The sequence below is a fragment of the Gopherus flavomarginatus genome, chromosome 3 (assembly GCF_025201925.1).
Source record: "Gopherus flavomarginatus isolate rGopFla2 chromosome 3, rGopFla2.mat.asm, whole genome shotgun sequence".
Classification (NCBI taxonomy): domain Eukaryota; kingdom Metazoa; phylum Chordata; order Testudines; family Testudinidae; genus Gopherus; species Gopherus flavomarginatus.
The window spans coordinates 249,774,817-249,788,412 of NC_066619.1; the positions used below are offsets into that span (position 1 = coordinate 249,774,817).

At 39.8% G+C, this 13,596-nt stretch overlaps 1 protein-coding gene across 5 annotated transcripts in view; it reads right to left on the reverse strand.

The window, feature by feature from the left end:
* Positions 1-11,817, reverse strand: part of TBC1D19 (TBC1 domain family member 19) — a 100,441-nt gene extending 88,624 nt beyond the window's left edge. For all 5 annotated transcript variants that reach the window (XR_007773574.1, XR_007773573.1, XR_007773572.1 and 2 more), the window contains exons 1-2: positions 11,607-11,817; positions 1,568-1,640 (exon numbers count right to left, since the gene is read on the reverse strand). Coding sequence is in view for 2 of the 5 variants with exons in the window: in XM_050947769.1 (XP_050803726.1) it covers positions 1,568-1,640; positions 11,607-11,708 (175 nt within the window). In the remaining 3 variants the exon portion in view is untranslated. The remainder of the gene's footprint in view (positions 1-1,567; positions 1,641-11,606) is intronic.
* Positions 11,818-13,596: the final 1,779 nt, after the last annotated feature.

A 13,596-nucleotide genomic window follows, 5' to 3' on the forward strand; every position in this document is an offset into this window, starting at 1 on the left:
CAGCGCTGGTTAGGCCTCAGCCAGAGTATTGTATCTAGTTTAGGTCACCAATGTATAGACAGGATGTAGAGAAACTAGAAAGGATCCAGAAACAAGCAACAAAGATGATAAAAGGGATGGAATGCAAGCCACATGAGCAAAGGCAGAAGAAACTGGGTATGTTTAAAAGATGCCATAAAAAAAGATGGAGAAAAGTTGTTCTCTCTTGCCACAGAGAGCAGGATAAAGGCCTATAAATGCCTAAATGTCACTCCATTTTCCAAAGTGAGTTAGGTGCCTAAGTCACTTAGGCACTTTTGAAAAATTTATATCTAGACTTCAAAAATGGTAAGATCCCTTCTCTATAAGGTATGTATTTAAATATTATTGAATATGCAAGGATTTTTTCCTTTTGCAGTCAGACTTCTGAAAAGTATTATACAATGTCAAATTGTTTCTTAGAGAAATTATCAGGCATTGTGCATATTAACAGTGTGTATTACCTTTTCTTATGTGAACTATTTTATATTATGCAATTACCCTTAAATCTTAATAAAGTTCAGATATTACTTTCTCCAATTACTGAATGTATTTTTTAAAAAATATTGTTAAAAGTGTTTCTTTAAATATATTTAGAGGTACAAAATCTCAATAAATCATTCCATGATTTAGTAGTTTTACAGAACTTAAACTACAAAACATTCAAAAATTAAATTCTACAGCATGGGCTTCCCATCCAGCTTTAGTAAATGAATAAGTTTAATAACTACATTTAATAAGTTCCCCACCAACATTTTTATTTACGACTATTATCTATTGAATCCCTACAACGGTGCCTTACATAACACAAAACAGACACAGTGCCTGCCTTGCAGAGTTTACAATGTACTTCAGCAGGGTACTTAAGCATGTGACTAACTTCAGTGGGAGTATTCACATGCTTAAAATTCACCATATGCTTAAGTTCCTTGCTGAATGAGAGACTAGAATGTCTTACACATGCTGGATGTCTTAACGACTTTAGTGGGGCTCCACTCAGACATAAGATTCTGCCCCTGCTGACGATCCCTTTGCAGTATCAGAACCTAAATGACCTGACATGGCAAGCAAAGACATGGCATGACAAATGTAGACAAATACTGAGGGTAAGGTAGTGTAACAGAAGTTACAGACACAAGTTTGTAAGGTTCTTCAATGTATGACATAATGATCCTTTTCTTCTCCCCCCCTGCACACCCAAAGACATTAATAAAACCACATCAATGTTTTTTAGAGACTTTATGATTGGAAAGCAGTGATATGAGGTTGCATGTGCACAGCTTTAACTTTGGCCATTTCTTCACTGGAGTAATTAATCATGCTGTCTTAACATGAGAAACAAAAATAGGACATTTAATTTTTGTTTTTAAAAGAAGATAGTACGAGCCTTAGTCTACAAAGCTTCCAAGCTCTGCTGGTTTGAATTTTTTTTTAATAGAGCATGTAAACTCAGTAATCTGGAATTACAGAATATTATGTCTATATTTATTCACAGAAGTGTTTATACTTCTACAGATTCATCAACTGAATTGAATGAACTATTACAAACCTGAGGTCTTCAGAAATTCCTTAATATCTTCCTTTAGTGATTCAAGTTTAATTTCTGGTTTGTGTAGACTACCCTAATAAATAAAAATAAATAAAAGCAGACAGGAGAGTAAGCTTTCTATTTTTAATTATGACATTAAAAACATTCTTAGGACTACACAGGTAGAAGTAATATGCACTAGAAGAATGAGTTTCAACTGTTGTGGAAACCTTGATCTTAAATTTTCTGAGTTCAGGGCGTATGGAATCTCACATGGAAAAGTTGTTCTTTTTTTTGTTTGTTTGTTTGTTTGTTTTTGTTTTTTTTTGTTAAACTGTTGATTTTAAACCAGTTTATCCTGAAGGAAATTTTGTTGAAATTGCATTTGGAAGATAATAATGGGAGAGTCTGTCAAACAAAGATGTAACACATGGGAACTGTGAGTTGTAGACTTGGATATCATAAAAGAGAAAAGTATCAGAGGGTAGCCGTGTTAGTCTGGATCTGTAAAAGCAGCAAAGGATCCTGTGGCACCTTATAGACTAACAGATGTTTTGGAGCATGAGCTTTCGTGGGTGAATACATGCATCTGAGGAAGTGGGTATTCACCCACGAAAGCTCATGCTCCAAAACGTCTGTTAGTCTATAAGGTGCCACAGGATCCTTTGCTGCTTTTATAAAAGAGAAAGGAGCATAAAAAGATGCAAGAACGTTAAAACACAGGGGGGAGATAAATTTGTTTTTTGGATCCAGAGGAACTGAAATAGCTTATTATAAAAATTCCCACAGCAACTCCATAACATAGCTCCCTTAAAAGAAAAAAAATCCAGAATTTGAATAAGATTTGTCCAGACTAAACAAATCCTTTAGAGGCTGGAGCAAACCACTACCAAACTTCCAGGCTAAACTCAAGCCTGGTCTACACACAAAGTTGTACCTGTACAACTAATGGTGTAATTTTATATCAATGTAATTAAACCAATGCAACTTTTTGTGAGGATTCTCTTTTATATCAGTTTAAACTTGACATATTGATATAACTGGAACCTATAAATTTGGTGCTGGCTAAACTGATATAAGCAGTTTTAACTTAATATAAAGGAGTCCAAAACAAAAGTTGCATTGGTTTAATTAAATCAATTTAAGTTACACCATTACAAGGTGATGTAGACAAAACTTCGATCTTAAAGATGAAACAAGCCTCTACCTGAGCCAGTCTAACTTCAGTCCCAACCTAAGCCCCCAAAAGCTAGAGCTGGCTTCTATCTAAATGAAGTTTACAAACACAGGTGGATTACTCCATGGGCTGACAGGGCCCAGGGCTAAAACTAATTTGGGGGCCCTGCAGAAGCGCCAGAACTCTGGCCCCGACCCCTGCTTCTCCTCTCACTCCTCCCTTCCCCTCAGCCCTGCTCCTCCTATTCCCTGAGGCCCTGCCCCCAGCCAGCTGGAAGACAAAGCTTGAGGTAGGGTAAGCCTATTCCCTCTGCCCCCACACAGAGCCGGCCAAGCCACTGGCCCTGCCCCACACGAAGCTGGTCCAAGAGGGGTCCCCACCCCCCATACAGCGCAGAGCTGACCCAATCCTCTCTCATTTCCCCCCCTACACACGGCTGGCCCAAGCCCCACTGCTCACCACGCCACAAACTCCACCACTCACCCCCAAGACCCTTTTTGGCAAAACTGAGCATTTGTCCCATTTGCTCTTGCCAGCTGGCAACAATAAACAGGACAAAGGCCCCGTTTTGCCAAAAAAGTCAGAACATCAGAGGCCAAAATGGGACACATGATCACCCTAGGCCGGGATCCCCAAACTTTTTTGGGTGTGCCCTCTCTGACCCAGGTCCACACCCCTTCCCCGGGAGCCAGGGCCAGGAGTGGTGCCGGATTTGGGGACCTGGAGCAGCAGCAAGGGGCCAGGAGCGGGGCCGTGATTGCAGCTGGGAGCAAAGCCAAAGCTGGGGCTACGGACAGGGCAGAGCTGGGCCCCACAGCACCCCTGAACATTGCCCCATGCCCCCTAGGGCGACATGCCCCACAGTTTGGGGACCACTGCCCTAGGCTGTGGTAAGAGCCACCCAGGGAGCCTGGGTAACTGTGAGAAGCCCCAGACCCTCCACCTGCTGTGGGCAGGTGGTTATGGTGTCCGAGAGCACCTCTAGCACATGTCCCTACCCTCAGGGCATGCCATCCAGGGCAGGCGGAGGGTCCAGGGCTCCCCACAGTGACCAGGGCTTTCTGGGAAGCTCTTACCACAGCCCAGCTTCCAGGCAGGATGTGGGCGGGGCCTTGGAGGGCCCTAATGTTCTTTGTACCTAGAGCCCGAGGAAATCTTAATCTGCCTCTGTTTACAAACTAACAATCTTCCAAGACCAGAGGAAACTTTACAATGTGTTAGCTCCAGCCCTAGTAGGATCTACCTAATCACCGCTGCATCTAAGTTTCTCAGTTGGCAGCAAACACTCTTGTGCAGTTTTTCAATGTAAATGCATTAGTTCAGTGGAAAGGAGAAACCAGCCCTAAAGACATACAGACACTCCCCGACTTACGCAAGCATTCCGTTCCAGAACGCCTTGTGTAACTTGAATTTTGCGCAAGTCGGAAACATATACCCGACGATTACACACAAAAAACCAACCCCAAAACAAAAACCTCCTATTTCTAGCTTACGGGACTTTTTCCGTAAGTACGGATTTGCATAAATTGGGCTTGTGTAACTGTACCCTGCAGTTGGTTTATACCTTAAATACCAAGAGAAATGTGAAAGTAAACTAGTTCCAATTACCTACTAAGTCTTGCACCAATCAATCCCCCACTCCCTGTACCAGTCAATTTTTTTGCAGTAGACATAATGGAATGATTTCACTCTGTGGCTATTTGGACGTATATTTAATTATATGTATTACTTAACTGGAATAGCTATATACATTTAGAACACATGTAATCTTAAATGCACAGAAATCTTAAACATTACTTTAATTTACTTGAGGTTACTTTAATAGGAAACACATGGACCAATAAAATAAGGAATATGAAGTACAATACATTTCTTAATCTTCATCTTACTTTGAATTAGTATTAAATTTGAATCTCAAAGCACAATTTGACAATTAATACAATAGTGACAATTACTAATTACTGGAAGAACAAATTCTGAATAATATTGTGTACTAGGTTCATTGATTAGTTCTTGAGTGATATGGGGGCAAGGAGGTCTTTCATTTTCTTAAATTTTCATTTCTGTCCCTTAGCAAAGCCTTCGGATTGTTCAGAAAACTATGGTTTGGAGTATATACACACTTCATCCTAATAGCTCACATTTTTTTAGTCCTGGGATCAACCTGCTTCTGTGTTTCAGGAGTGGATATCATATTCTCCTCACTCACAACCTTTTTCAGCTGTATATTTGACTGGTTTGACTATATAAAGTAATAATGTGTTGACCATATAATTATTTAGACAGTGTGTAAAACTTTTTCAGACTTCCATTTAAAGTCTTTTCTTCTTAGATAAGTGCCATGACTTTTGTATATGTTTATTACTGTTCATCTGGCTAGTATCACACAAGTGCCAAATGTTTTAGCTTTAATTGCTGATATCTCCCTAATCATAACACTTTCTCAAAATGGTCATAAGAAAATGTTCACAGTTTTGCTTGCTAGGTAATTTATACTGTATTGATAAAACCCAAAGAAGTCCAAGTGCTAATTTCAGTTGGATTTTAATGTATACTCCCTTTTCAGAAAAAAAGTTATGAACATGTTTGAGCAAATTTTAGAGTATAGAAACCTGACTGACATTGACACCAATAGCCCTGTTTACATTTGGGCATTTCTACATTAAATTATGTTTGATAGCTAGGGAACAGCATAGTGGTAAAGTGAAGCACTGTTCATATACAAGTACAAATAATATAGCAATTGAAAAGGAAAACAATTGAGAGCAAGTAACAATTAGTCTCCGCTTTTAGGCAGAAGTAGGTAATTTTAAATTTGCTGGATAGGTTTTGTAAATTATAATATTTGCAGTTTTAACCAACTTCCTTGGTTTCATTTGAAGATACAAATTTGCTGCAAATAAGGTACACATCTGCAAGGTAATTCATCTGTACCTACATTACTAATAAAGATCTTCTGTGAATCAAACTTAAGTTGTTTCTGAACTCCTTAATCTGTTTCATGTATTCATAACTGTATTCAATATAAGATTCTTCATACTGCGAAGGTCACTGCTGAACATATAGACAAGAAGATTATAATCTCTATTAATATGAGAACGGGTCAGTAAGTTCTCTGTTAAATATGATACATGAAAAGAAATTTATTATCTATAATGAATCACGTGCCTACTATTGTTTGATATATAATGGTATATAATGTTGCATATAACAGAGCTGATCACTTTCTAAATGTGAACTTTCATATCAGCGAAGTTCAGTATCAATAATTCTTTTAGTACCGAAGAAAAGATCAAAATACTTTCCTTGATTATCTGATCTCACAGTCTGTCCACCCAAGCTAAGCTACTATAATGTCCATCTGCCCTTCCTTTAGCCACACCCATCCAGGTAGTGTCAATATCTTGACACTTACTCCTCCAAAACTTTTCCAGAAACAGACATCACTCTCTACCAGCACCACTAATACTCTTGTCCAGACCCTTATTTCCCATTTTAATTATGCAACCTTCTTCTTTGACCTTCCTGACACCCACCTCAGGTCCATCAAAAAGCTGCTGATAAGGTTATCTTCCTGGGCAGCCGTTCCAATCATGTCACCTCTTCCCCTTCTTTAATTACCACAAACGGCTCCCCTTTCACAACCATATCAGATATACCTTCTTATCCACACTTTAAGATCCCTTTTGATCCTTTCTATCTTATCTGCCTTCTCCATTGGCCAATCTCTATCACCCAGAAGTCCGCTTCTTCTACAAGCACCTTCACATATTCATATTTGATGCTGATTCTTAGACATGAAACTCCCTCTCATAACTTATCTATGAAGCCACAACCCTGTCTTCTTACAGATCCCTCCTCAAGACCCACTTCTGCTGAGATACCAACAATAAATTGCAATCTGAAAATGGTCATGCAAGTGGCAATAGGGATTACTGGTATCATGAATATCACGTTTATGTTTTTAAAAAATTACTCTGCTTCAGTTTTCATCTCTTCTTTCACTCCACTTCTCCCCATTGTATATCTAATGACTGGATAGGTTTTTACTACATGTCAGAAGGACAGTTTATGAATCTTCTGCCCCAATAAAATACTGGGGCCTATTTTTTAAAAATTATCTATCAGTCCATCCAACCAGATATTTTTATGGTTACAATAGGTTCTGAGTGACTCACAATCATTAACAGATTTTTATGAGAGCTCAATGGAGGTGGAAATTCTATTTCACAAAAATTTACAAGATTTCAATATTTGGCTCCATTTCAAATCAGAATGAAACCAGAAAATGTCAATTTTCCACAAAAGAAAAGTCTGACAAATTATTTCAGATCAAAACATTTAATTTTGATTTTGACTTTATTATAATATAATACAAAAATGCAAAAGTCATTTCAAAATGAAATATCAAAACATTTCATTCCAAAAATGTCAAAACAGGGCATTTCAACATTGTAGGAACTTTTTTCCCCCATAATTTTTCTCCTAAACAATTTTTTTGCAAACTCGACACAATGTCACAAAGTATTTTATTTCAATGGAACCATATTTTTCAGTGGATTAAGACCCTTGTCAAAAGACAACAGGAGCAAGTGTGTCCGTCCCCTGTCTATTCAATAGTCCACTGGTTGGGACACTTACCAGGGATGTGGGAGACCCCAGTCTGAATCTCTGCTCTGCCTAATTTGGAGCATTGACTTGAAGCCATGTCTCTCAAATCACAGGTGAGTGCCCTAATCCCCAGAATATAGGGTCGGTCGGTGTCTCTCTCTCTCTCTCTGATCCAATGAATATTTGATTTATTTATATACAGTGGAACAGTTCTAACAGAAGAGATTGAGAGAGACCCTCACTCCATTACAGCCAATAGACTGGTGGTCAGGCACTCATTAGAGATGTGGTAAACCTGTGTCCACATCCCTGCTCCAAATCAGGTAAAGCACGGATTTGAATATGGGTCTCCCACATTCCAAGTGAATATCCTGACCACCAGTCTATTGGCTATAGTGTGTGGGGGGGCTGGGAGGGGGGAGATGTCTACCTCTCATTTGTTGTGAAGAGGCTGACCTGGCTTAGGCACTTAACTCCAGGAAAATCTGAAGTAGTGCTCTCCAGCCTTTCAGTCAGGCACCTAAGCCTCTTTGAGGATCTGAGCCTTTAGCTTTGTCCTTTTCCTTTGCATTTCACTTGTGGCTGGCACAGGCAGCTGCCTGCTCAGTTTGCTGGCTTCTGAGAATCCCTTTCTTAAGTGTCTAACTCTCCCCATGCACTGTATGGGAAGGCTGGGTACCAAACTGTGGGCTATGGATTCCAGGGGGCAGGAGGAGCACTTAGGAGTTCATTTAAGTCCCCTGTGTGAATCAAGCCTTTGGTCCCTACCTTCTAGTTACTATGCATCAGAGCTATATTCAAACCTTCTTAATACTCTTGGGTTAGAGCTAATCTGCCATCAGAGTGAATTATCAAAGATAACTCCGAGTTTTTATGCAGGGTTCTAGCATCTCACATCAACTTGATGCCAAAGAATCCTGTAAAATAAGTTACTGTTTCCACTATGTACTTGACAACTTAATTACCCTAAATACTGTAAGTAACGTATCACACATGAAAATTTAAGAAATAAAGGAGAAGTCTTGTCTCTTCTTTACAATCCCCTTTTCCTTCTTGTACCCAAAAACATAACCAACTGGTATTTCTACTCAGTATCCAAAGACTCAACATTCATAAACATCATTCTTAAGAAACCCAGTTTTTTCAAAAGTTCTGTAAGCTGACAACAGAAATTGTTCTTTTTGAGTTCTGCCTGCTAGAACTAAAAAAAAAAAAAAAAAACACACACACATTAATGAGTATAGCAAGAATTTTGTTGTTATTTTAAATATTAGTTCCCCAATGTTTTAATTAGGCTCGGTAAATATCACAAACTCTAAAAAACTCTGGACACTCATTTTAAGGGGGCATTATGTGGACACACAAATCTTGACTTACATCCTGACATTTTTCAGATATTGGACATGCACACGCACATGCATACAAAATTTTGAAGAATGGATTTTGAGTGATTTGAGGGTTTACAATGTTATTTACAGAGCACTCTCAAAGTGATTTTTTATATTTTTTTAAAAACAAATAAGAGCTAAAAGTTAAGTTTTCTCTTGGAAGAATTTAGATCAGCAACAAAACAGAGCTTAATATCACTGAAATTTATCTAAAATTGGCTTCATGTAGAGAGGTTCTATTCTGCAGTTAGTACAGATTTATTTATACCACAACATTCAGGTCAGAAACAGAACGTAACTAACAAGCAGACCAGAACATAGCCCATGTTTCAGAGATAAATAGGAGTTAAGGTGTCTTGCATAAGAATAGCAAGACTTTGTACATAATCTGCAGCTTCAAAGTTAGCCAATTTAATGGCCTGATCAGGCAGTAATTTGAGACTAACAATAACAAAATTCAACAAGTCACAAAAACAGAACAGAGAAGGCCTGGATCCCTCCCAAAAAAAACCAATTACAACAATCCAGTACGGAGAAAACTTGAACATGGATCAGAGTTTTGGCAGAAAAGATAAAACAAGTGAGATCTATATTGTTTGTAAGTGGAGAATAATTGTGAGGTTCATAAATTAACTCAGAATCAAAGAGAAATGCACATATTCCTGAAACAACCCAGATCCAAAGGTAACCTCTTAAAAAGCAAGAATAAATGAAGGAACAATAGCAATTAGGGCCAACTTCCTCAACGTTGTCAATATTCATTTAAACTATAAATCCCCAAAAACAGCTAATCACATTTAGAAATGCTTTTGTAGGTACACATCAAACAATGTCAAGATCAAGCTACTCTCTTCATCTTTACAAAGCTTCATCCTACTCTATATCTCCCTAATCTCATCTCCTAAGTATTCGCAATATTTAAACTCTGGCCAATCTGCCTTCTTCTTGCCCTATTTATTCCAGTCATATGGAGAAGGTAAAGGAGACAATCTCCCTAATAATATACCAAGCTCCTTCCCTCTCCTTCTACAAACTTCTAAAATCCACCTGCTCTGTGAAGTTTTTAAGAGAGACTGGGCTGTGGCCATTATGTACTGTTCTGTTTGTATTGTTGATTTTCACTTATATATTTAGATTATAAATCTTCTTTTGTGTTTGGTAGTGACCTACATAGCACTTACAGCACTACGTTCATTTACTTATCTATATAAACAAGAGAGCAGAAGATACAGACCTGGAACAGCAGACAAATTATATTTAACAATTGTATATACTTATGATGGATAATATAGATTTTTATTTTTAAGTTTTTTAATTTTTATCTATTTAAATGTAACAATTGTGGGAAATTAAGGAGGAGGCTAGACAATGGCTAGTCAGACAATAATTACTTAATGACAGTAAATGTTGAGATTCAAAAAATTAAAGCTTTATAACTGTTAGTACACAAATTGTCAAAATCGTATGTCAAAATATATGAAGTAAATATCATTAAATCAAATTCTAAAAAGTTTGCAAGCAGCATTTTTCTTACTTTGGCTATCATTAATGGAATTTTTTTTTGTCAGTTTGTGTGTACACATTGAAATGGACATTTATCAATAAAAATTGAATCATTTCAAGACTATTTAATAACAATGAAAGTCAGGGACAGCACTAATAGATATAAAGAAAAATAATACAGGGTCCAACGCAGAACCCAAACAATCTGTCGGAAGCCTACACTGACATAAAAGTGAAATAGCATGATACCACACAGAACCCAAACAATCTGAGAGCTATAAATTAAGTCAACAGAGAACTGGATCATGGAAGTCAAAAGTGGACAGCCACGGAACATAGCCTTGTCTAATACAGGAATACCAACAAAAGTAAGGCAAATAACCATGTGTTTTATCCACTATAACATCATTTGTACAACATAAGGGACACTGTCAATTTAAATATTGTCCAAATTTGTAAAAAAAACAAAAAACAAACCCAAGATTTTATAAAATGATATACCAAAATAAATGTTTTCATGTTTTTAAAGTTTGAAACCCAGAAGTAAGAACCTGAAAATAAAACTGATAAACTAGACAAAAGTTACATTGACTTAATTGATTTATTACCAAGCCAAGAGAAAGGTATAAAGAAAAAAAATATAGTAACAAAAACTGGAGTTTCAAAAGAAACTACAGAGAATAGGATCAGGCAAACAGACATTGTCATCCACAAGAAAAAGTGGTTGTGGGTGGAAATACATGAAGACAGAGTTTTAGGCTACAGATTACTTTGCCTTTAAGAACACCTAAAAAACCTAAAAGTTGATGTAGAATGCAGCGAGAAGAGCGGTGAGAACAAAGGATCGCAATTATTACAGCATCATTTTCTGGTGCATATTTCATTTATTTTCCTTCCTTTTCACCAAAATCTTGTGTGATTTGGAGGAGGGGAGGGAGTTAAAAAAAACGTATCCCAAATTAAGGATTAAAAAACGACCCAATTCATTTGGTGGAGCAATTTGAATGGAGTGAGACTTGAACGATATCATTAATATACAATGCGAAATCCTCCCCCACGGAGGGCGCGGATATAAGTACTGCCCGGACAGTTAAGCAGTGAGTCTCCTGGCCCTGCAGAAGAGTGAACGGTTTAGGGCAGGTCTGACTCCCTCTTCTCTGAACTGGCACAGGTCCCTCCCCGCCCTGCGGCATCCGCCCCGCAGTGTCCGTGGGGGAAGGGAGGACAAGTGGCGGGATGGAGAGAGGGACACGGAGAAAGGCCGGGGAGGTGGAAGCAGAAACGGAGACAGGTGCATGGAAGGAAGGAAGGACGGACGGGGATGGAGCGGGTCAGGCAGGCGGCGGGGGGAGGGCAGCCGCGGGCCGGGGACTGGGCTCACCCGGGCCTGCCGCTCCAGCTGGGAATGAAGGCTGGAGCCCTTCAGCCGCTGCACGATCTGCGCGATGGCCAAGGAGAGGCCGGTGTCCTGCTCCAGCATCATCCCAGCGCAGACCGGCGGGGTGCGTGCCCGGCCAGCGCTCCTCGCCGCCGTAGCGGGGCCAATTTCAGGGGGACACCCTCGCTCCCTTCTGCTACTTCACTGACGGCGTTACCAGGCAACTAAGGGAGCGGAAAGCGGCGCTCTGCTGCAGATTCCGTCCGAAAACCGGATCCCCCACAGCAGAGTTCCGGGCTCCGGCCCTTCCCCAGCCTGTTCTGTGCTAGCCCAGGGCACCATAGACATAGGGTGACGTGAGTGCTGGCCCTGTCGATACCAGAGGCAAAACTAGCCTTCACTGCAAAAGTCCAGTATTTCACCCTCGGCCCCTGAGCAGGAGACTGGCTCCCAGCCCCACCTGCTGTCCAGAATAAGAGACACCCCCCACCCCCAGCACCGACCGCAGCATTCACTAGTGTCACCACCACCGTGTTCCACCTATAGAGCCAGTCCCCATGACAGGGCACTCTCCACCCCACCTGCACTGCCCTGCTGCCTCACGCACTGTTCCTATGCCTCGTGTTACGCTTTCCTGGGGCTGACCCCTACAAGCCTACTGCCTCACCATAGCACCCTATGGCAAAGCCATGACATGTCATCCCAGGGCTTTACATGCCATTCCGGGCTGGGACCACACTGTAATTAAAGCATTGGTGTGGTTAGAATTGGGAGGCCTAGGCTGTACTCTTAGCTCTGCCACTGACTTTCTCTGAGTCTTTGGCAAGACATTTAGGCCTGGCATAAAAAATGAGATTGACCTAGCTATGGCACTCAGAGCTGTGAAAATATTTCTGCCCTGAGTGCCAGGTCTAGGAATAATTATTCTGTCACTGTAGCTACAGCCTATTTCTGGAAAACCTCCACCATTTATATAGGAAGAGTCTATACTATAGCAGCATAGCTGCAGCTACAGTCACCTCTCACATATTCCTGAAATACGGGACTGTGACGTTGCACTCTATATGATTTTATGAAAATATGGTAATGTAACTGGAATATGCTTCATGCAAAAGGTCTCTTGTAAGGTATCATTGCCAAGCATATAATCTACTGAGTGTGATCATCCTATTTGTATAAAGGTATCACTAGAAATATGAAATATAACTCTGAGGGCCCATTGTAATTATGCTTAGTGTGGGCCATGGTGTTTGGAATCTTGATGACACTGATTAACCAGGACAATTGTCTTCAGCTGGCTCTGTTTTACTTGTAAGTCTCCCTGAATACATATGTGCTGGCAAGTGGGTAATGAAGACTTACAGTAACATGTGATCATGTCACCTGAACCGGACTCCATCTTTAACCTGGTGCTTTTCCATTGAAAAGGTGGGGCTGGGAACCCAGAGGGACAAAGAATTCCAGCCTTATGCAAAAGATATATAAATGAGTGGAACAGAATAAAGGGGAGCCATTATGAGAAATCCTCTAGCTACCACCTGAGCTGGAACAAGGGCTGTACCCGTGGAGTGGACTGTGTCCAGATTAGGAAGGTGTCCAGTCTGTGAAAGAGACTTATTGAAACATCTTTCAGGGTGAGATTTTATCTGTACTCGATTGTATTACTGTATTAGGCTTAGATTTGCTTGTTTTATTTTATTTTGCTTGGTAATTCTACTTGGAACCACTTATATCCTACTTTGTTTTTAATAAAATCACTTTTTACTTATTAATTAACTCAGAGTATGTATTAATACTGGAGCAGGGGAAGAGGGCAAACAGCTATGCATATCTCTCTATCAATGTATTAGAGGGCGAACAATTTATGAGTTTACTTTGTATAAGCTTTATACAGGGTAAAACAGATTTATTTGGGTTTTAGACCCCACTGGGAGTTGAGCATCTGCGTGTTAAAGACAAGCTGCTTTCAGTTAAGTCTGCAGCTGTGGGGCAA